The following is a 24,191-nucleotide window of genomic DNA, read 5'->3' as shown; positions in this document are numbered from 1 at the left end:
CAGGACCTTCTTCACTGATATTCTCAATGTAAATACATGTGATTGCCCAGTAGGCTCATACTCAGCCCAACCCTTTCAAAACCCTTTCCAGGGGCTCAGTCAGCCTTTCAAATTTAGTAGGGCCTGGAGACATGTTAGGTGTCGGAATCCAGATCAAAGGGAGATAAAAGAAGGCTGTGAATTCACTGAAAAGTTACAGAACTGGCTCTGAAAATAAATAAATAAAATAAAAGCCACTTCTGAAAGAGTGGGTGTTAATAGAAGGGCCAGAAATGACCATAACTAAACTAATTACATTCTTAGAGGAAGTCTTGAAGTCAGAAAAAAAAGAAACATGGATATATTACATTATGATGCCTATATAGTACATAAGATGTGTACATGCATATGTAATATGTAATATATGTATACATTTCATGTACACATGCAAAATCAAGAAAATTTGTGCAAGCCTTTATTTCTAGCCTGGTGTGTGTGTGTGTGGAGTGAGGGTATCCTCTAAAAATAAGAAGACTAAAGCAACTGAAAGTAGCTGCATTGCACTATATAAATGGGGTGGAAAGTCTTGTTTCCTGATGCTCCGAGTCCCTCTGGGTGGGAAGTTGGTAGATGGTGTTGGGAAAGGTCAGAATTTCCTCTCCTGGCCTTGGGGCAGGGAGAGCAGTGGGAGGAGTATGTAGTGTGGGCACCAGCTCCTGGTGGAATCTTCCTTTTGGTTTCTGTTCCCTCCAGGAACACCTGAAGCTACTTTGGAAGTGGGTGTGCAGGTAGATGTGAGCTGGTTGGGCTGCTCTGCTACCTCTACTGTAGGTACATCATCTGCTCCCTCACCCAACCTTGGTGTGTCTCCTGTAGCAATCACTTTCCAGTCAGTCTTCCTACCTGAGGCAGAGAGAAATAAAATAAGAATTTTGGTCCCATTTACTTTGGACTCACAGAGGTCAGAGTTTTCAAATAGATGCTTAGGTCCTCCAATAGAGAGTTCTCATCAAAGCTATCCAGTCTTAGAGGGGAAATCTTGAATGCTGTGCCAGACAGGAGGTTCCTTGGAGGCTGACAAAAATGGAGCTTAAATGTACTAACACTGTAGAAGCTGTGGGCTTATCTGTGAGAATGCATATGTAGATGGGTCTGTATGAAAGACATTCCCCTAGAGGCAGCTAGGTGGTACAGTAGACACTGAACCTAGAATTAGGGAAAAAAATGAGTTCAAATCCTGCCTCAGACACCTACCAGTTTTGTGACCCTAGGCAAGTCTCTTGACCTCTTGTTTTAGTTTACTCACTTGTTAAGAAGGGGATTATAATGGCACCTCCCTCCCAAGGATGGTTGTAAAGATAAAAATTATATGTATTTAAAACCCTTACCTTCTCTCTTAGAATCAAGCAGTAAGGGACAGGAAGTAGGGGATAAGTTGAACCTAGTCATCTAGCTGCCCCACAAGATGAAATATTTTTAAGCACAGTTTCCAGCATATAGTAAGTGCTGTATAAATTCAATTATTATGTTGTTTTGTGTAGGTACATAAACATATGCCCAAACTGTAAGAAAGGTATTTGAGGTTTTTTTAACATATGCATATGAACATATGAGGTATATAGTTATTGCATGTTTTTCCACAACTGTGGGTTCCCCCAAGTGCTTGGGTATCTAAATATACTGACTATATTCACATGTGAATGCATATTCATATGGGATAAGGCATAGAGATTAGAACTGTGATTTCATTTGTACAGAGAAATCTCTCAGAGTTAGAAAGGATTTTAGAAGTCTAGTCCAACTTTTCATTTTGTAGATAAGGAAACTGAGGCTGAGAGAAGTTGTGATTTGTCCAGGGTCACATAGCTAGTTTCTGAACTAAGCATCCATTAATACACAATACACTTGGCTGCCCTAGTTCTGCATCTAATGGTCCTATTTGTTTAGAGTACCCAGAGGTTGTGACTTGCCCACAGCTAGGCACACAGGCAGTAGAATACATATCAGGACTTGAACTCCCTAAGAGCTTCCTAGTTTCTCTGAAATGACTCTCCATCCCTACCACAAACTAACTCTTCATTGAGTACTTATATGCCTTTGGATAAATGTGGAACAACACAAACTAATTGTGCAGTGGCACCCACATTTCCAAAAAGCACTTAAAAGTTCAATTGTTTTCCTGTTGTGTCCATTTGGACTTTTCTTGGCAAAGATACTGGAGTGATTTGCCATTTTCTTCAGCTTATTTTACAGATGAGGAGACTGAGGCAAACAAGGTTAAGTGACTTACCCAGGGTCATGAGGCTACTATCCATGATTGGATTGACCTGTCCACTGGACCACCAGGCTGTGCCTACTTTAAAGCATATTATTATTATTATTATATTGTTATTAAGCACTTTTCTCTACAAAACTGAAGAGTAGATAATGCAAGTCTTACTACCGAATTGAATTCTCCTTTAAGAAATTAGTCCTAAAGAGATAAAAGGACTTTAACTCTGGTCCCTAAGCTTGGCTGACCATCTTCTGGCTCTGTTCAGAGTATGCTTTAGTAGAGCTGCTGTTTGTGTGTGCTAACAAGGAGTATGTGACTATGTGGGTTCTAGTAGATTACATACTATACAAACATCCATGTAGTTATGCATGTATGTTTATTGAGATTTAGTGGGTGTCTACATTTACTTACTGTTTATATTATATACTTGTGCAGGTGGACAGACAGACATTGCATGCACTGAAAGGGGGGAGGAGGGACCCTGTAGAAGTAAATAACCGGAGTTGACTAATTTAAAGGAATTAGCCCGGGATTGATAGCTGGTGGGTCCAGTGTGCGGGGTGTGGTTGGGTGTGCTTATAGTAGTTTTTGCGGATGGTGGGAGATAGCGGTTGGGGGTGGGGAAAAGGCTCTATGCACGCATGCGCACCTGGCGGGCGGCCCTGGCTCTCAGGTGTGGGGTTCTTGCCAGTGGCAGGTCGACCAGTTAAAGCGGCAGCTGCTGCAGGAGTTCGACTCCCCACTGGGAGGCTGAATGGCTCTGCTGGGGAGACTCGATTGGCAAGTATGTGTCTTTAACTGCTCACAGGGAGCGGCGCCGAGCGCTCTAGCGCCGGAGGGCCTAGGCTGGAGCAGTGGCCCCGGGTTTCCCCCCTCACATGCTAGGGATAGGTAGATTGGGAAGGAGTAGAATAGATTCCCAAGCAAAATGATCTAGAGTCTAGACCAGTCTTGGCCGACTTTGCAGGGGAAGTGGAGAACAGGGGTGGGCCTGGAATCTTCCAACTTCACTTATCTCTGTCCCAGGGTCTCTGCCTGAACTATGCAAACCTATCCCGCGACGAATCGGTGGCGGATCAGGGGAAGGTGGTGGGAGCCTGAGGCCATCTCTTTCCATCCTTCCCTGGGATCTGTGTGGGGCCAAGGGGCGACCGAAAGTGGAGAGGGGAGCGGATTTGCACTCTGGCTGCACTGGGGCGGCCAACAGCCAATTGCCTAGGAGTCAGTCGGTCTGGCTGTCCCGCCGCAGGGGTAGGAGCGCTGGAGCTGCAGCCCGTTCGCCCCCTCGGGGCTCAGCGGGCTTGAGCATGACACCTGTTTGAAGTTAGTTTCCCCTTGAGCGCTTTGCTGTTTTTGTTCCCTACCTGCTCTTTGGCCCTTTTCTTCCAGACCCGTTCACCTGCAAGGACGGTGGTGAGAGGGGAGGCTTCTTGGGGAACGGGGAGGAGTTCGTGATTCTGTGTTCGCATTTTTGTGTTTGGGTCAGGGATTTGGTTAGATTGGAAAGAAACTGCCCAAATCCAGGGGTGTGGCTGTTGCCTACGTACCCAGTGCGGCCGCCCGATTCCCCCAGAAGGGCCCCAGCCAACGCCTCGAACCCTGCACGGAGAAGCGGGATTCAGTCTCTGGTTCGTGCCCGTCTTCGGGTGCGAAGACTGTGAGGCGAGGATTGTACCCGGGATAAAAGAGGCTGCGAGCGCTCCCAGGATTTCTTCCCATGCCGGCTGAGCCCGATGGCTGGATCAACTCCTTTCCAATTTTATTCCGAGTTAGTGAATCTGAGGGCTTCTCCAAGGAAAACGTCCATAGATCGTAGAAGCCCCGTTTTGTACTTAAAGGAAGGAAGGTTTTTAGGGACGAGAAATTGCAAAAGAAATAAAGCTGTTGGAAGTCTCCTGCCACCAGGGAGCAGTTGGTGGCTGGTGGACGAAGCATCGATCAGCACTGCATCATTCCAAGCTTCGCAGTAAACTTGGTAGAAAGACTTTTCTTTTAGACTTACAGGAAAGTACAAGTCGCGAAAGTTAGGCTTCTCCTGGCAAACACAAGGTATCAAGGCGTCGGATACTTTAATACAATTTCTCTGCTTATTAAGCGGGGAAAGAAATCAAAAGACAGCTGATCCCTTCCTTGACCTATTGGAACTTCCTTCCATTCAAGAAGCATTTATTTAGTACCCACTGTGTACAGGCACTGTGCTAGTTCATCTAGGGCCTAATTAGTGTTCGATTTAAGACTCTGATATTGGGAAAGACAGATTAGGACACATACATATATACATATATATTTTTTTTTTCTTTGAGGAAAGGTTTCGGAGAGGGGGTGATTGTGTTGACATTTTGGCCCTCGAACTAGCTGCTTTCCCGCCTAAGTATAGAGCACGTAGACAATTATTGAGACAATTAAGCATTTAGGGCAGCGACTGTCTTTTTTTTTTTAATTTGCACTTGCACCTCTCCCTGTTAAAAGAGTAGTACTTTCTAAACAGTAGGCACACAATATATATTTTTTACCCTTCGAGTTGTTGTAAAGGTGGAAGGAACATAGTGCTGTGTGGTATGTCTCCTCAAATACCTCTTGAAGAATGTTTCCCTCCGCTGTATCCCCCAGCGTCTAAAGTGATTCCTCAAACCGGTTTCTTTATCTCTCTTCTCCCAGCCTAAAGGGAATTTTTAAGGGACTTTGGTGCAACCTGTCTATATCAGGACTGGACTTACCTCCTTCGATGCTTTAGCTTCCCTAGAAAAAACTTGGGGAGCACCAAGAGTAATGTAAACTTTTGAATCTTCAATATCCCCCTACTTCGCATATGTGTGTTTCTAGCATTCTCCCCCACGCCTAGGGATTCTGTGTATAGCATTTATAAAGGGGTGGGGTGGGGAGGGGAGAGATATTCGTTGTAAAGGCATTTGTTTTTAAGACGAAAATTATGTAGTATGGAAAAATGACTAGCTACAGCTCTGCCAGAATTGATTGTGAATTCTTAAATGCGTTTATAGTGGAGTAGTTACTATAGCGAAGAAGAGGGTCTTTGAATCCTGCCTTTCCAACACCAGGAGGAAATAGGGGTGTGTTTGTGGAGGAGGAGTTAACTGCATTGAAGGGGTGGTCTACTCTAAAATGGGACGAGAGAGCCCACCTCCCATCAATACCAGCTCTCTGTTTGAGGCCTTCTGCTGTGTCTCTGCTGTTTCCCTGATCCCTCCACACATTTTGGAAGGGATTCCCCACAAGGGCCCCAGTGTGAGTGTTGGGAAGGGAAAGAAGTCATTGCTAAATAATTCTAATCTCCCTGAGACTCCTACTACTACTCCTTGCACATTTGTTCTAATCCTGTGAATTAGAATTGATCTTGTCCAGTGCATTTGAAAGGACTTCTGGCTGGATATGGTCAGTTATCTTCTGCCTTTCAAATGCATTGAGAGAAAAACTACAAAACATTTTCTAAAGTTTTAGTTTCTGCTAAAAAAAGAACTTGATTAAATAACAAAATAGAAGTCATCAAATAGTCACAATATTATTTATATTTGTAGAATGAGTGGTCGGTTCAATTTTATGCCAAATTCTAGCCTGTTATCCCAAGATGGGTTCCAATATTCGATATGATTCTGAATGAACCCCTTTCTCGAAATATTTGGTATCTGAGAAAAATCTTCTAGATTATAACTAAATTACACCTGAAAATTCTCATTGCAAATACAATCCAATTATTCAGATATGCAGTGTTAAAAACTGATTTCGTGTTTTGCTTCTCAACTCCCTTTTTTGCAATAACTTAAATGTGCTTATTTTAATTCTGTTCTCCTTCCCTCTTAAGTAGAAGTTAAGGAAACTTGGCTGACTTTTAAGTTTGCCAGGGTTTTCACATCCCTTCTCCCTTCGGTATTCTTCCCCCACCTCCTTTTCTGGGGGCACATTTCGATTGTCTTTATTCAAACTTCGTTGTGGGGTCGTGGGTTTTTTTTTTTTGTTTTGTTTTTTGGCTATTCCCACGGAGGTCCCTTGTACAGAACCTCTCTGGTCCAAGCATGGAAAAACTTATTGGGGAAGTCCAGTTGAATTGGGAGTAGAGGCTCTAGAAACTAAAGCAATAACAAGTACCAAACGGTTCTGAGACCCCGTTCGAGGCCTGGAATAAACTAAGTAATGTGGTATTCCTTTGCATTGGAACTGAAGGAAATGGCATCTTAAACGGCGCATAAAAGTGAACTATTAAAGACAGCTGGAGGTGATGGTAGTTCTTTAGAGCATCTGCTTACCGTTACCGGGAAAGGTGGACCCCTTTCAGAACGGCTGGGCTGCCCAACTAACCCGCTCCCTGTGCTCCTTTTTTTGGACTATGTTTTTCGGCCACTTTACTCCCTTAGCAAGTTACCCTGATTTTTTTACCCCAACTATCTTCACAAAAAACAATGACCCCGCCCAAACAATCAATATCCATGCTAGAGTAGGAGTTGTCAGTGCTAAGAAAAGCTCATTTTAGCGCAAGGGCTTCTCCTTGTAGTGCAGTTTGCGCTCTAAAGCACCGGCTCCACTCTTACACCCCCTTTCCACCCTTCTATCTCCGTTCTGTGCGTGGGTCTTGGCTTGACGCCAGGCCAAAGCGCACAGCCAGAGAAAAGAGGGCGAGGGAGGAGTTCTGGGTGGGGCCCGCCCGGCTTGGCCCCCGTGACTGGCTGGTTAGGCTCAGTGTCTTCAGAAAGTTGGGCTTTCTGCGCCGTCCCGGGGGAGGAGTTATGTTAATTCCCTTCCCATTAAGGCTGGCTGGGTGCGGGGGAAGTGCTCGAACAGGCTGAGATCCTTGACCATTCCAGAGAGAGATCGGTACCTCCCCGCAGAAGCTTCCGATGAAGTCCATCTGAAGGGGGCACGGAAAGCCCAGCCCAGTCATTCTGGGGGGCGGGGAACCAGCGACCGTGACCCCAACTTTGGATTTACCACCTGGGGGGTGGGGGGATCCTGGATCTTGGCGATTATTTTGGGGTACTCCGGACGCCATGTTGTGGAAATTAGCCGACAATGTCAAGTACGAAGAGGATTGCGAGGTGAGAAAGGCGCAGTCAGGGCGGGGATGGGGGAACCCGATGCCCGCGGGCTGATTTTAAGTTTGGAAACCGAGGTTCCAGGAGTTCGAACCCAGCGCGCCAGGAGTATGAGAATGTGCTACTTAGGAGGGAGGTATAGGGCAGAAAACTAAGGGGTTCTAGAAGAGGATGAACGGCCCCTTTTGGAGCTCGCTCTCTAAACTGGAGGGGATGGTGAACTAATTGCAAGTCGTGGGCCACCGACAAACTGAAGTCCAGCGCTCGTAATTTTTATCACTTCCTGAGCGCGTTTAGCAATAATCTTGCTCTTAAGCTATATCAACACCCAGGGATCGGAGAGAAGAAAGTAATAGTGGGTTTATATGGAAGAGGGGAAAAGAGAAGAGAACCTTTTTTTGTTCGTGCCTGCTCTGCCTACTTGGTCTAAAAAGAGAAGCACGATAAAAGAAATTGTGAAAAGGGGTCGATGACGCCTCCAGACCCCTTACTGTCCCTTGGGGCTCTCACCAACCAACATTTTAGCCAGAAGTCTAGAAAACGTAAAAAGTTAAGCAGGGGTGGGGGGGCGGGGAGGACAGATGAGGCCGTAAGCGTCCTAGAGTGAAAAAGCCTGTTTGACAGGTTGAGCTAGGAGCTTCGCAGAGTGGGAGGGAGAAGGAGGGAGCCAGCGAGCGGGAAGAGGAAGACGACGCACAGAGGTAGGCGAGGTCTGCACGGCGTTGAGCTCCAGGGAGAGCCCTAGACCGGACCGAAAGCCTGGTGGAACTGGCAGTAGGGGTCGGGGAATAGCAAGTTTGGGATAGAGTAAAACTGAACTTACTCTGTCTTGTGCAGCTCTTGTTTCCCTCCGCTAGGGGGAGGATGTCCTCTTTTTCTCCTGGGTCCTCCCAGGACCACTAATACCCCAGAGGTGTCAGGGGACCCGGGGGTCTTCATGAAAATCCAATTCGGTAGCTACGGTTCGGGCTGGGAATGCTGAGAGGTTGATGGCGACCATTTGAACCAGGAATGGGGTGTTGCGTAGCGCCGCGGTCCTGGCCATCCCCCCACCCCCCAAGCTGAAAAACTGATGCTTGCTTCTCCAGTCTGAAAACAGCCTCTTGAGACGGCAAGCATGTCTCTGGGTGCCCTGGCCTTCGGGATAAGGCTCGCTGGCTGAAGTCTAGAGGCGAGAAAAGTAACTGAGCCCGGGTCCTGTCCACTGGCTAGCTTAAGTTCCCCGGCAAAATTTTTTTTTAATCTAGTCTCTGAAGGAGATTTGCTCTTTCTTGCCTTTAACTCTGCAGTCTCGCCTCGACTGCGTTGCATTTTTTTCCCCCCCTTCTTTGGTCCTAAATTCCTCTTTCATAGGTGGTGGATGTCACCGCCTTCTCCCAGTCCCGGTAGCATCTTTGTGAACTGGCGAATTTTTGCCGGCTGTGTTTGAATAAGCATATGACATCAGCCGCGACCCCTTCTTCAACCCAAATGTCCCTCCACCCAATTCGTCACAGAGAGAAGGTGTCCTGGTGGTTGGAAAAAGTACCTTCCCCGCCTTCCTGCGCGTCTCTGCCTTCCACCTTTTCGTGCGATCCTGAGTCGCATGTGGTCGCGGAAGGACATGGAGAACCGCGCGGTGGGTCTAGAACCTTTGAAATGTTCTACAGGCTTGGGAAAGAGGGTGTTTTTTTGGTTTTTTGTTTTTGTTTTTTTTTTTTTGGTGGGGAGGTGGGGACTTTTGTTTATTTAAATAACGAGTAGCTGGTGATCCTAATTGATCCGATGAGGAGTGAGTTCATGCAGATGAAGTCAGCTGCAAGTTAGAAGAGAATCAGCGAGTAAAAAAAAAAGAATTAACATTTCTTTTTATTCCCCTACTGCCAGTCCTCACCATTCCCCAACCCCGTTGCTTTTACTTGAGAAGCCTCCAAATATTCCCTTTTTTTCCATTTTAGAGAATTTGAATTTATTGGCTCTAGGATCCTTGCCCCTCGAACGCACCGTTTGATTGCCTTATGAATGGGGTGGGGCCTCTTGACTGTTGCGACCCTGATCTGGGACAAGTTGGAGGGGAAGAGGGAAACTTGGGGTGAGACTGGGATTGGAGAGAACAGAATAGAGGCTGAGGGGAAATATCCTAACTGGGTTTTCGATGTAGCGGGGTTTTACTTATCCTCCAATCGCTCTTCATTTTCTTCCAGGATAGGCACGATGGGAACAGCAATGGGAACCCCCGCCTCCCTCACCTCCCAGCGGTCAGCCAGCACCTTTACAGCCCCGCTGCCCCACCGCTTTCACATTCAGGGGCATCAGACTTCCAGCCGCCTTACTTTCCCCCGCCCTACCAGCCCTTGCCCTATTCACAGTCTGCTGACCCGTACTCCCACCTGGCTGACCCGTTCTCCATCAACCCTCTGCATCAGCCTGCACCAGCTGCCAGTCAGCAACAGGCCTGGCCTAGCCGCCAGAACCAGGAGCCAGCTGGCTTGAGCCACCACACAAGACCAGGCCTTGTCCCCCACCTCTCTGGGCTGGATGCTGGAGGACCTGGGGCAAGGAGGGAGACCTACAGACGTTCAGAGCTGCTCCTACAGCCTCACGGCCACGGACTAGATGCAGCACTGGTGGAAAATCTGGGCTTGCACGACATGGCCCATCAAATGGAAGATGTCCAGGTGAGAGCAGGGTGGCCAATTCTGTCCTTTCTAAAGTCTCTCAGGTTGGCTCTATCTACTTCTCTAAACAGAAACTATCTCCTCTTTTCCCTAGAATGTGGAAGACCAACATTTACTGTTGCATGATCAGACAGTCATCAGGAAAGGTGCGTTAATTAGCTTTCCCTATCTTTTTGACTCATTCTTCAGACGAATCAGAAGTGCCTTGGCTATTAATGGCCTATACATCTATCTGGATCAAACATTAAAAGGTGTCTTACTAAAAAAACAAAAACAAAAAATGAGATTGTATTCAAGTGGCAATCCTCAAGAAATAGAATTGATTTCTCTGGCAGTTTGACAGCTTTTAGTGGGGGGAAGGTAGGGTGTGAAAGATACTAGATGTTTGGTTGAAATTACAATTTTTAGTTCCTACATATACAATTGTGTATATGTAGTAGGCTGCTTTTCTCTAGCAAATGCTGAATCTGGAAGGAAACAGAGAAGAGTGTTGGTAGAACACTACTTGAGGAAATTGGTTGTGGGAAAGGGTTTGGTAGTGTATAGTGTGGTGGGGAATTTGATTGCCTGACAGGGTTTGAGCTAAACTGCCTCAGTACTACCAGTAATCTGGCCACCCTATTGGGAAAGAGATGAGTTATAATACCATTGTCTCCTATTGAGAAACTTTTAAGTTATCCCTGTCTAGATGCTAAAATGTTGCTGGTTGATTTGAATACAAATGAGTTATTACCATTTTAGTTTTAAGAATAGTGAGGTCACTTTCAATTCAGTTGGACTAAAAGACTTATTTGAACTTGCAAGTAATTTGTTCCAGGAATGTTTAAAACTTGAAACGCTGTGGATGAAAATCTTTAGAAGATTTCTTTCAGTATCTAAGTTTTTCATCTTACACTGGATACTTAAAAAAAAATTAGTTTGATTTAAAAAATGTTAAATATGGAAATGAATTTAATTTGAAGAGGAGTATAGAGGCTTTAAAAAAAAATTTTAGTCTTACCCGAAAGATGTTGCTAGAGAATTAGTCCAAGCATAAAAAATTTGTATTTGTCTGCTTTGCTTTCTGACATTTATTTACTTAGAATCAAAGACTAATACTCAGTTCCTAAAAGGGAATTTTCCAGGGAGTCTGTTATAAACTTTATTTTATTGATAAATGGGTTTACATAGCACCTACTATATCCTGGAGGTACAACTGAGTTCCAGAATGGTGAAAAAGTCTGGTAACAGAAGCAATGTTAGGAATTATGGGACACCTTACCTCCCCTGGCTACAATCACTCCCTACCCCCTTTGTTTCAGCATCTCTTATAAATGACATAAAATGAAGGTAGTACAATCGCAATCATCTCTTTGTCAACTCCAGCATTTATTAAATACCTATTATGTTTTGGGCACTAGACATAAAGAGAATTATCTTTGATAACAACTTTTGAAGTGTTTTGATATCTTTGTTTGATTTTCACAGGTCCTATTTCAATGACCAAAAGCAACTCCTTGGGTATCCCCTGCCAGAAAGATGGGATGCTAGGATCAGTGGTTAATCATAATGAAGTATTTTGCTCTGTTCCTGGAAGACTTTCTCTTCTCAGCTCCACGTCGAAATATAAAGTGACTGTAGCTGAAGTCCAGCGAAGACTTTCCTCTCCTGAATGCTTAAATGCCTCCCTGTTAGGTGGTGTCTTGAGAAGGTGAGGGAAAACCGTCTTTAGGTAGTATTCATCCTGGACACCCAACTGTGGTAGGGTGTTGTTGTATAAAAGGTCTGGGAAAGTATTTTTAACATTTTATGTAACTTTGGATCTAACACTGAATTCTAATAGACCCAGAGAGTTTTAAACATACATTTCCCTTTTGAAAAGTGTTAAATGTAGAAGCAAGTGCTAAAATGGGTCTAACAGCAAGTTATTATTTAGTTAAAGTCTGACTCCCATGCTATATAAGAACCAATCCCAGTCCCCAAGATGTTTTCTTCATGCCTATTGTCTAAATATCTAGTTCTCATCCACTTTGTTCTTTCTACCCTGTCAGACTTGCATTTTTCTCAGTTTTATGTTCAATAACTGCTGTCTTAAGAGTATATGTGTTAGTTTCTACTTAATTCTGGTTTCGTAATGTATGAAAGTGATATGGCTACAGAAAGGGGGTCATCTGAAAGTAGGTACAAACTGTTTATAATAATCTGGAAGTTAGATGAAATTTGATAATTCATTATTTTTCACATATAGAGCCAAATCCAAGAATGGGGGCCGATCTCTGCGGGAAAAGTTGGACAAAATTGGTTTAAATCTTCCAGCTGGAAGAAGAAAAGCTGCTAATGTGACATTATTGACTTCTTTGGTAGAAGGTCAGTACTGGATTAGTGATTACTCCTCAAAATGCACATGATTCCCTACTTTCTCTCCCCTTTTGGCCCCCCCCCCCCATAAGTTTCTCCATAGTTGCTTGTGTTTAGGTAGAGGGGGGAAAAAGTGTCTCTCTTAGGGAATTTTAAAAGAGCTATTAAATTGTAAAAGGTACATAAAATTACTAGCTGGCAATTTTCCTAAAGCAGAGCAATCCTGATTTCTTTGCCCAGATATTAGTATGCTATCTATATTGATTATTTAAAAAGTAATGTTTGCCTTGAAGGCCTTTGAAACATGAATGACTTGGCATTTTCCATTCTATATCAAGAATTAAACTAAAGACAGTACTGATGGTAGGGGCAGTGAGTTAGAGAGTTGCTTTGAGATTTTTTTGTTCGTTCCTTGCAGGTTCTGAATGATCCAAAAGGTAGGTAGTTTCAAGAGTTCAGTAGAATGGAGAAGAAAAACTGTCTTACCCTCATAGCATTTGTATAGCAAAATTGCAAAGCTGTTTGCATGGGAGTCTTAAAGTTCCTTTATCGTTGTGACCCCTCCACCTCAGATCTGGAAACCAAACCCCCACCCCCCAGTCTTTCTGAGCCTGTAGCACTTGTTTTTTGGCATACCGAGCTGGGAACAGGGCTTGGGCCTCTCTCAGTGGAAGACCCCTGGAAAGTGTCCAAGAACACAAACAAATACAACTTTAAAAAAAAAGAAAAAGAAAGAAAAACCTCAACTCAAGCATATTATATTCAGGAGGAAAATGGACTTGAATGAACACTGAGAGGATTGTAGTATAAAGATTGAGCAAACTCTCCAATCTTGGCCTAATGATCAGGATGGTTTGGTCTCCCCGTGTGGGCACAGGGAGGGGGGGGAGTTGGGAGTCAGCGAGGAATATGACTTATGGAATGTGATACGTTCCGGACGATACTCTTCTTCCCTGGATATAAGTGGGCCTGCTAGGCTAAAATTCAAGCCAGGTTGCTCATGCCTTATGTGTGATGCCAGGAGAGAGCTGATTGTGAATTCAATTGCTTTGGTCTAATCTGGAGGTTTTGTCTGAATTCTGGTCAATTTCTTGTATAATTGTGATATACAATAATTTTTGAACAGACTGTTTTTATGAACTGAAAAAAAGATATCCTTTTCTTAGTCCTATTTATCCCTCCTTCATAAGGGGGCATAAAATCAGTTGGACAGACAGGTCTTTGGTTGTGGGAGGAGCAACATTAGTCTCAAACTTAAGTCTTAATCACTAATTAAATTGGATCCTCTTGAAAGTTTTGGTAGTAAAAATTTATGTTGAAATGACACTTCGGAGACAACATGTTATGCTTGTATAGTATTTTCTAGCTGGATATGTCTACTATTGTATTTTTATCTTTTCTTAAATAAAGGCTTGGGTCTTCTTCCCCCACCCCCCCACCCTTTTTTGGGGGGGGGATAGGAATCCATCTATATTTTTACTAATAACCATGGGTACCTGTTGTCTCATTTGTCTTTTAAAAAAAATACCAAATCCTAACCCTTTTGTCTTGGAATCAATAGTATATACATTGTTTCCAAGGCAAAAATACAGGAAGGGCAAGGACTAGGCAATGGAGGGGTGGGGGCTGGGGGAAGCACTTTAAGTGACTTGCTCAGGATTACATAGCTAGGTCAAATTCGAACCCAGAACCATCCCTCTCTAGGCTTGGCTTTCTATCTACTGTTCTACCTTGCTGCCCCCTCTGTTTTGTGTTAGGGAGATTTTAAGTAATTTGCCTAGCAACAGATCCCTATGTATCAAACAAAGGTGGGACTGAATGAACCCCCCACTTCCTGATTTCCATGGTGGACTCTTAACCTATTCCCTAAACAAATAACTTTGGTTCAAAGTTATCTGACTCAAAACAAAAGTTTATTCTGATTAAAATTTTATTATCAAATGAAAATAATTTAATGAACTGGGTCGTTCTGAGAGAAGATGAATTGGGGTGGAGATGGCATCTGATGTATATTGAATATTGTTGGTCTGAGGGGCCAATACTGAACTGGTGCAGCAGAGGATGCTTTCTTAGTCTCTCCTGAACCTTTTTGAGTTTTTACTTTTCTGGTTTCAAATTTATTTTGCATTTTTCAGATGCCAAGTTGTGATAGAAACAAGAGCAAATAAGAACTTTTTGGTCTTTTTCTAAGATTAACACTTGGTAATTGGTTTGCTTTGGGCTTGGGTTTGACTGGAATTGTTCTACTATTATAGGTGAAGCTGTGCATCTGGCCCGGGATTTTGGTTATGTCTGTGAAACTGAATTTCCTTCTAAAGCAGTGGCTGACTATTTAACCAGACCGCATTTAGGACGGAATGAAATCGGAACCAGAAAGAACATGCTACTTGCTGCTAAGTGAGTACTGTAGCAGGTTGCTTACAAACGTTTTTTGAGTTTCTTAAGCGTGTTGAGGCAAAAAAGGCATTTTTTTTAATAAGCAAAAAGAAATAAGATTATATATTTTACAGTTGAAGCTTGCCTTTGAGCAATTATAAATAGAATGTTTTGAACTGAGGGGCACGGTCATGACTCCATCCCAAAGGGCTTCCTTTAAAAAAATCTACTATTTTAAAAAAATCTTTGTATTTCCTCAGATGTGTTATTTAATATGTGACTTGGCTTGCCAAGTTGAAAGAAAGAGATATGCACCTTCTGTTTGGGTAACAGATTTCAGATGTTGTAATGATGAGACTCGATGTATATGTGACATGTGGCTAAATGAGATGCCCCAGTTCAGCTGCTGCTTATCCATTGCAAATCATTTACTGCAGCTGAAGAGCTTCTCACCCAAACTAGCACTAAATTGATTTTAAAATTACAGTAAATGAAGCAGAACTAGTAGGAATTCAAGGCAGAAGAACATGCTGGCAAAAACAAAATCAAATAACAACCAAAAGATTGGTTCCCGGAAAATAGCTAACCTTTGAAAGATGAAATTTCTTTGAAGTGAGATGGGAGGCTTGACACAGACCCCGGGTAGTTGGTTCTTCATGAGAATTTGTAGGATCCCTTGAGAACACAATGATTTCTCTCCCGACTCCCCCAAAAAAGGGCTTAGCTGACACATTCACTGGTATATTTGTCTTTTATTGTCCCTTGAAATTTGTCTATTCATGGAGATTTTCTGTTTTTTCTGTTTCTTAGACAAATCTGTAAGGAATTCACAGATCTTCTCACTCAGGACCGGACTCCTCTTGGAAATGCTAGGCCCAGCCCAGTTCTGGATCCTGCCATCCAAGGCTGCCTGACTCATTTCAGTCTAATAACGCATGGCTTTGGGAGTGCGGCCATATGTGCAGCCATGACATCTGTCCAGAACTACCTAAATGAGGCATTAAAAATAGCAGACAAAACTTACATGAACACAGGCGACCAAAGTCCCGCTGAGTCTAACAAAACTATTGAGAAAATGGATAAGCACCGGAAATAGAAAGGGTGGGTCAATGGGGGGGAAGTACAGCCTGGGGAAAAGTTTGAAAAGGACTGAAACTATTCTCCTTAATACAGACTATGGGATGTTCTTCTTGCCTAGGGGACGATGTAGAAAACAAAATTGTTACTTTATTAAACATCATCTTATTCAGGATCTTCATGATTTACACACCCTCCCATTCTGGAGCCTTGTGTTTTTAAAGCTGCAATATCTCCAAACTTTGTGGACAAGTTATCAGAAGACTACAAGCTTGGGTACTTGTTGGGTACTTACTCCTTAAACCTTTTATCCCTTTCCCCTTTCCTCCTTGCTCTAAAAGTGGTGCTAAAAAAAAAATTAAAAAAAAAAAAGAGCTTTTGACCCTTTAAAATTCCCAGTGCTAATAGTCAAGGGGGTAGAGTATTTTGGATACTATAATTAAGAAATTCCTTTTTAAGTCAAATTCTCCATGTCAACAATAACCATTTTGCAGTATTAGACTATGGTGTTTAGATATATCTCCATTAACTTTATGTAAATGGTTATCTAAGCTTCCCAGATCACAAGTCTTTTACCCTATGAAGGAAAAATATAATTCTATTTGATCTTGTCTTACTGGATAGCATTTGACACACTAAACTTCCAAAGGAGATAATTCAGGTTTTTCAAAACTTTAGTCAAAGTCTGTGCTGTAAGTGGGTTTTTTATTTTGTGTGTGTATGTGTGTGTGTTTAAAAAATTTTAAATAAGTGCTAAAACTGAAATGTCTTGGAGGAATCCTTTTCTCTCAAGGTATATCGGTTTTATTGAATATTTATATTGGGTCTGTTTTAAAAAACAAAAACTTGAAATTCTAGGCACAACATTTTATTAACTTTTCCTTTTTTCTTTTGCCTATTAAGGAAAAATTTTTTACGACCAGGATGGCTCTGTGTATTAAGAGAAAAGAGTGTGTTGAATGTACATATTTATTTATGTGTAATTTAATGGGATATGTAAATACTGGTGAATTTAAATTTTTTAATGGGATTCAAATTTAATTTTGGTGGCTTTTAAAAGGGACTGGGGTGAACTAAATGTCTTAGGTTTAAGCACAACAAGTACGGATGCTATACAGGGTATTTAAAATGTTTTGACTTTTGGACAGGAAATTCCAATTCTTGCAACTGAAGTTATTTAATCAAAGCTCTGTTCGTTCACAAGGCAATAATTGTAACATCTCCCTGATGACTTGCTCCTTGCAAAAATGAGTGAGGGTTTAGTGTGCGAGAGTGACCCAAGGTTTTAAGTAACCACCTATTTGTAAATGTTTCCAATATGATTCTGTTGTGTATATCATAACTATAATAATAAAAATATTCTCAATAGAAGCAAAGCAGTGGATGTTTGGTTAAATGCTAGTTTTTGGATGTGTTTTTTTTTCCCCCCTCACAACTGAAGGTATGATGGCATAGTGTTGTAGATGGAATAATTGTGAGACTAACATGATGGGCAAAAAATTGTCAAAGAGAATTAGTATTTTTCATTAAGGCAATCTTTGGGTCATTTTGTTTTCAGGAGAGTCCTAAGGGACAAGGACCATAGTCTTTCTCTGGAAGGGTTTAGCATAATGCAAGCAGCCTGATACAAGATATTAATGCTTTCATTTAACTTTAATTATATATATCCAGTAAAATTTATATATTCAAGGTATCTTAATCATCTCTGCTGTCCCTGTAGGCTAATGATTGGAGGCTCTTTGAATAGTTTTCTTTAGGAGAAAGGACAGACTGGCAAGGGAGAGTATTTGCAGAGATCTTGGACACATACCACCAATATTTGATTTCAAGTTTTAAGTGCCCTGGCATTTTTTCCAGGAAACGATATGTTTATAGTTTGACTAGTGTGGCTTTGTTTTCGAAAGGAAACTGTAGGCTTTTCTACATTGGTTAAAGCCATTTGATCTATCTACCCCTGGTTTTTAAGTCTTTAGTTCATAGTTCTTCCCAAGTCCTTTTGTAAGACTCTTAAAGCTAGTTTATACTTTGTTAGCCCAACATTTTGTGCCTTGGCAATGATTAGATCTGGGCCACTGGATGTTTTTGGATGGATTTATCTGGTTAGTGTCTTATAGATGACAGTTGATTTGCTGAAGTAACTACTCTTAATGAAAAGTGGAAATTTGGGGAATGAGAGACTGATTTTTCCTTATGTAGGATCCTTGCTTTGAAATGACTTTTGGGAAACAGATTCTCTTTACTTCTCAACATCTTATTGGCTTGCAAGAGCTGTGCTAATTGCCATTTGGGCTATGTACTGGAAATGCCCCAAAGACAATTGAGGAGAAAGAATGCGGATAGGGATGACTCAATAGAAACTGAGTTGTTTCTTAGGGCCCTGAGTGTTGTACTAGTTACTTCTCATTCATATTGTGAGCTTCCTAGACAGTGAACCATCAAGTTCTATGGCGTCTAATGTTTATTCCTGGCAATGATGGATTGACTTTGTTTTCTTGAAATGCTACAGACCTGGTGCCAGGGAAAATACCTAATTCTTCAGAAGATCCATTAAGATGGATCTTTAGTTAGATAGTACCTAGCTCTTAGTACTCATAAAATTAAACTATATACCTCTCTGTTCCTCTATTGGGGTGTAGTATTTTTTTTTAAACCATATCTTCTGTCTTAGAGTCAATACTGTGTATTGGTTCTAAGGCAGAAGAATGGTAAAGGCTAGGCTAGGCTACGCAATGAGGGTTAAGTGACTTGCCCAAGGTAACACAGCTAGGAAGTATCTCAGGCCTGATTTGAGCCCAAGACCTTACTTGTTCATTTGAATCTATCCAGGCCTCCTACCTCCTCACTTTATCAAGCAAAAGCAATGAGTGACTTGAACATATATTGCTCACAGCCAATCTTTATAGACTTGTACCTTGTTCAGAGCACTTGCACTCAAAAACTTAAGTTGGTTCCTTTCCTGAATGACAACACACTTCAATCAAGTTATCACATTGGGCCATTGTAGATTGGCTATTAAAACAAAATGTGAGTTTTTATTGGTGTACATAACTGGGCTCTGAAATAATGGCCCTCTGGCAAGAGGAAATACAGATGCTTACATTTTCTCAATTATTGGTGACACTGACTTGTTCCATTTTGTATAGGAATGTTTAGAGGAGCTACACACTGATCACAGGGCTAACAAGACAGTTTGGATCCTTGAAATCTTACAATGAACTCCCAGAAAATGGATACATCTAACTGCCTGGAGAGGATCTCACTTATCAGAAGGGGGTGTTTTACAGAAAAACTCCCACTGGAGTTAAGTTTAGGTTGGAGTGGGGGCATTATAGGAGAGGGAAAGGGAAAGAAATTGGTCTGTGTAGTAGTATATGATTGCTCTGAAATGAATGTCATGCTTTTTTGTCCCGTTGGAGTAAGGGACTAAATTAGTTTTGCTCCTTATGTGAGAACAGTTTCAATGATTGATTGTCTGCCCAAAATGTTTTGGTGAAATCTTCCTGTTTAAGTGAGCTGATCAGAGGTTTCCAAAGTCTGTAGTAATAGCTATTGTTAATAGCAGTGGTTCCCCTTTGTGTACATTTACAGAGCACTATCTCTTTATTTGATGCTCGCAACAGATCAGCCCATTTATCCGGTAAAGGAAATTGGGCAATGACTTTATATAGCTCACACAACTAGTCAGTATCTAGATAGGATTTGAGCCCAGTTTTTCCAGACTCCCAATTTCTCTTTCTGTAGTGCTATGCTCCTTGGATGCTAAACTGAAATCAACATGCCAGTTGGGTACACCTATGACTTGGGAAACAGCAAATCCTGGGTGATTGGATTTGCTTTGAGTGTGTTCAACTCTCAAGTGCTTTGTGGATGGTTTTTTTCTTTTAGGTTAGACTGCTTTTTCCTTTAAGAGGAAGCCCAGCTTCTTTGCTTTTGAGTAAGCACCATTGGCTTGAGAAGGAAACGGCCTAAAGTTTTGGACAAGTGATGGATGGAGACAGCTTAGTCTCAGTATGTGAGCCTTCCATTGCCTTGAGTGTGGTTAGTGACCCTTATCAAGTCTCTACTTTGCTTTCTGTTGGCTGCCTCTGATTTTTCCTTTTGATGATTGCCATGTGGAAGATAAATAAGCTTTGTTTTCACAGTTCAGATTCTGGGATGAATGAAGGTTTATCTGGATAGAAAAAAATCCTTTTCCGTTTCAAGATTTACTTACATCAGCCTGTAACCAATAACTTGTAGTTTCTCTCCCTTTTTTTAGGTCTTGTCCCAACATTCCAGGTCTCTTCCAGAGCATCAACTGCTTCTATCTGAAATCTATAAGCCAGCCTCACTGGCAGGCCAGCTTTTTCCATGTGACATTTTCAGTGATTCAGCAGAGCCGGAACCCTTCTTTATTTTGTCAATCCAAGCTTTCATTTTACCCACACTCCACAAAGTATATAAGGAAACTTGTGAGCTTTTGTCCGCAAGTAACATGGAACATGATCTTCTACAGAAACAACTTGACCTTGTGATTTTTTTTTTGTTACGTTGGAGCCCATATTTTCATGGAGTACTCAAATTATTTTTTGGCAACATCATAAACATTGCTATTTTCCTGCTTCTAATGGATAACATCTTGATGGAGGGAAATGGATGGGGAGAGTGGAAATTGAGGACAGTTCAAATACATAATGTTATTCCTTGGACAGGTTTCTATGTTAGAATTGTTGAAAACACTCAAATTTTAGCCCAGTGTTCAAATCTGAATACTCATGATGGCCTACAATGTTTAATATGGCCTGTTTCTTTGTGAAAGAATTCACAACTCCTACCATTTGTTACTGCATCAGTTTAGTTTTTACCCAGGCTGAATCTAAAGGTAGTAGATTATCTTTGAGAACTTTTCTGGTGAGTGCTTTCTTCTCTCCCTCCTTTCCCTTCTTTCTCTTTGTCTTTCTTTTTTCCTCTCTTTCCCCTCTCTCCCTCTCATCTCCCACCCCCCATCCCCCCACCCCCAATTCCAGGCTAGCTTTATCCCATGTACCCTTCCTTTTCTGTCACTTTCCCAAAATTATACCCATCAGAGACTTGATAATCAAATCAAGTGACTTGTGGATTTGTAAGCCAAAGAGTAGGACTGCATTTTAATCTCAGACAGCATATACTTTTTAGCTAGCATGAAGTTGCTAGCGGTCACAATTCCTTTGGCCTGAGCTTCTCTGAGTCTCTGTTTATCCCTACGTTATGTATCCTCCAAAATAGCCTGACATCTCTTGCTAGGAGTTCCCTGAAAACAATTCTTTTTACTTCTGTGGGACTCATCTGAGCCTAGAACTCTTAAGGAGCTGAAAAAGGCCAGAGGGATCTGGATCTTCTAGTCCAGGTCTTTTGTTTTATGGTTGGGTAAACAAAGTCCCCAGAAGAGTTTAAGTTGTCTTTCTTGGGATCAGTCAATTGATCAATAAACACTTATTAGTGGAGCAGCTCCTCTTTTCTATTAAGATTCAGCTCAGGAGGGTGACTAATTGTTCAGTGGATCTTGAGTTAGACCTAGAGATGAAATGCTGTGTTCAAACCTGGCCTCAGACATCTAGCTGTGTGACCCTGGGCAAGTTGCAACTTCATTTCCTAGCCCTTACTACTCTTCTTTCTTAGTACTAATACACAGTATTGATTCTAGGATGGAAGACAAGAGCCTTAAATTTTTTAATATTAATTATTATGTGCCGGGCATCATAAGTGCTCATAAAAAGAGGCCAAAAAACAGTCCTTGCCAATGAATTCATGATCTAATGGGAAAGAGAGAAAAAGCAAACAGTTGTGTACAGGATGACTAGGAAACATTAAAAGGAAATGCATTGGAGTTCAGATTGGTTGGGGAAGGCTTCCTATAAAAGACAGAATTTTAGTTAAGACTTAAACCAAGCCAGAGAAGACAGCAGGCAGAGATGCCCTGGGGCCGAGAGAATATCAGAAAGGTAAAGGGTTAGGAAAGGGCTTTAATGGCAAACTTCTATGCTTACAATATAGGAAGCCAGAAGAGTTAGCTGAGGGAAGAGATAGTGTGTGGTCAGAGCTACCCCTTACAAACTAAGTCATTTGACAAAGTTAAGGCTAGAACTAAGGTCTCCTGATCTGCCAGAGTAGTTTTTCTGCTTTGCTAATTGGTGAAATGCATCTGAGGAAAAGGGGCATCTTTCAGAACAGGAACACGATTGATTCTGTAACATGGAAGTCCTCCTACTATGATACATAAAAGTATGAACTTTAAAAGCTAAACAAGAGTCTGCTTCACTTCTATTACTTGATGGGAACTGAGGGTGGGTGGGGAGGAATGTCTACTTGGTGTGGATCTACCTACCTATTCCACACAGTTGTGCATGTACTTGCAGGATAAGGACCTGAAGGTGAGTCAGGGAGGTGAGGTAGGGTGGTTAGGTGCTGACTCCAAGGCTCTGTGTCTTCAGGGAACACCCTTCCTTCCTTCCTCCTTTCTTCAGCCCCAGCCCGCTGAGAAGGGTGGGTGGGAGGAGGAGCAGGGTTCAAAAGTGTGTGTCTAGACCCATCCTGAGTGTCCTTGCTTCTCCACTCTTTCCTTCCCAGCTCCTAGCCCTTTCTTCTAACTTCCCTGCATCTCTTTCCCCCTCCCTTTCTTCCCCAATCCTCATCCCTGGCCCCATAATGGAAGGTGGTGGGGGAACTAAGGAAAATCAGAGACTGGAGATCTGCCTAGCTATGTATTTCAAACTTGTCATCTTATAGGTGGGGAAATTTAATTTAAAGAAACATGACATGTCTATTAAGCAGGAAATAGCAGAAACAGGAGTCTGCTGATTAAATCTGGTGCTCTGGACCAATTTTGTTTTATAGTTCTATTGATGTCACCTGTTACTCAGGAGGTGGAGGGAACACCCCAACACCTGCCCACCTTTTAAGTGGAGGCAGGATCTTCACTTAGAGATATTTACATGGGTTTCCTCTTCAGGTACTGGCTGGATTAAATAAACTGAAGCTCCATCCCCAGAGTCTTGACACTCAAAAAATTCTTCTATCTATAAAGATAAACTAATGACTAAAGAGCTGGCCTAGCTAGAGGACTGTGTTCAAGTTGTCTCCCTTTAACTTACCTGATTTCCCTTAAATCTAGGGCTTAATTCTCTGGATCATGGTCACTATCCTGTATAGAGCGTGTCTATGAATAGGTATTTATGTTCTGTCTTCCCCCACTAAATTGCTTCTCCAAACACAGAATGTCTTTTTATTGTTAACCTTTTTTTGTACCTTCAGAATATGATATTTAGAAGGCCCTTAAACATGTTTATTGACTGGCTGATTCTGACTAAGTGATCCAGACGTGGAAGAGTACTGGCTATTAAAGTCTCCGTTTTTACCCTGGTATTTCTCTTAATATAGCCATACATTAGAGCTATTATGGGTTTGGTTCCAAATTTAAAAATACTTTCTTGCTAGAGAATGCTAACCATCACCTGAGCCTTCAGTGAATCATAAATCTATTAACGATGGAGAGTCTTCCCTGGATGTTGGTGGCTGCTTCTCTGCTCCAAGTGGTAGTTGTGAAGGTTGGGGTGACTATGGCAAGTTATTAAAATAAGAACAATAAAGTTTGCCACATTGACTCCACTCAAAACTCATTGTAGGGTTATTAGATCTCCTAATTTAAATATTGTTGCATCTCTGGGAAAAGGGAGTCCTAAAGAGAGGGAGATGGGAATGGCAAGTGGTGGAGCAGTTAAAAGACATTTAATTGATTCATTTCACCAATCTTCTATAGGTATGGCTTGTGGTCTCTCAAAACAATTACCATAGTAGTAACATCAGGTCACTCGTCGCAGATCATAATGGACGTGATTGTGGAAAGGTTTGAAATATTGCCAGAATTTCCAAAATGGGACACACATTGGAAAAGTGGCACAGATAGACTTGCTTGATGGAGGGTTGCCATAAACCTTTGATTTGTAAAAGAAGTGAAATGAAGCAAAGGGTGACAAAACATTTAAGCTTGTATTGTGCATTAAGCAGTGAGTTCTCTCAGTGGTATCAAAACTCAAATAAAAAATGGGGACCATGAAACCTTACATTGTCAAGCTGCCAATTGGTTTAGAAACCCACACAACATTACCTTCTTTCTGTCTTAGTTCTAAGTAAGGGCTAGACACTTGGAGTTAAGTGGTTTGCCCGAGGTTATATAGCTAGGAAGTTCTAAGGTCAAATTTGAACCCAGGTTTTCCCAATTCCAGGCCTGGTGCTCTAACACTTTACTTTCTAACTATTTTGTTAAATATTTTCCAATTACATTTCAATCTGGTTTAGTAATAGACAGGGAGTGTTGTGGTCAGTAGACTTTGGATTTAACATCTGCTCAACAATGAAATCAGATGTATAAACCTCGCCTTCCCTCACAAATGGTAATGAACATTTATATATATACCCCCAAGTCTATTCAGA

The 24,191-nt window shown here is 42.0% G+C and overlaps 1 protein-coding gene across 3 annotated transcripts; it reads left to right on the top strand.

Annotated features, from left to right (window-relative positions):
• The first annotated feature begins 2,925 nt into the window (after nucleotides 1-2,925).
• On the top strand, nucleotides 2,926-23,821 carry TFAP2C (transcription factor AP-2 gamma). 3 transcript variants are annotated; one of them, XM_001368947.4, is made up of 7 exons: nucleotides 2,926-3,038; nucleotides 9,480-9,953; nucleotides 10,048-10,099; nucleotides 11,421-11,643; nucleotides 12,181-12,299; nucleotides 14,546-14,687; nucleotides 15,477-23,821. In XM_001368947.4, exons 1-7 carry the CDS (start codon nucleotides 3,009-3,011, stop codon nucleotides 15,760-15,762), a joined length of 1,326 nt encoding a protein of 441 aa, XP_001368984.2. In that variant the 5' UTR covers nucleotides 2,926-3,008; the 3' UTR covers nucleotides 15,763-23,821. The 3 variants fall into 3 exon arrangements, with proteins under 3 accessions (XP_001368984.2, XP_001368947.2, XP_056668904.1); XM_001368910.5 differs by lacking the exon at nucleotides 2,926-3,038 and adding an exon at nucleotides 7,021-7,299; XM_056812926.1 differs by lacking the exon at nucleotides 2,926-3,038 and adding an exon at nucleotides 8,867-8,914.
• Nucleotides 23,822-24,191: the final 370 nt, after the last annotated feature.

Source organism: Monodelphis domestica, chromosome 1 (assembly GCF_027887165.1).
Source record: "Monodelphis domestica isolate mMonDom1 chromosome 1, mMonDom1.pri, whole genome shotgun sequence".
Taxonomy (NCBI): Eukaryota; Metazoa; Chordata; class Mammalia; order Didelphimorphia; family Didelphidae; genus Monodelphis; species Monodelphis domestica.
The sequence above is the reverse complement of the archived record's forward strand: the minus strand, read 5'-3'. Positions and strand labels throughout refer to the sequence as shown.

Coding starts and splice junctions, on each gene's coding strand:
- TFAP2C (XM_001368910.5), top strand. CDS start 7,252: ATGTTGTGGAAATTAGCCGACAATGTCAAGTACGAAGAGGATTGCGAG. Junction 9,954..10,047: donor ATCAAATGGAAGATGTCCAG/GTGAGAGCAGGG, acceptor TCTTTTCCCTAG/AATGTGGAAGACCAACATTT. Junction 10,100..11,420: donor TCAGACAGTCATCAGGAAAG/GTGCGTTAATTA, acceptor TGATTTTCACAG/GTCCTATTTCAATGACCAAA.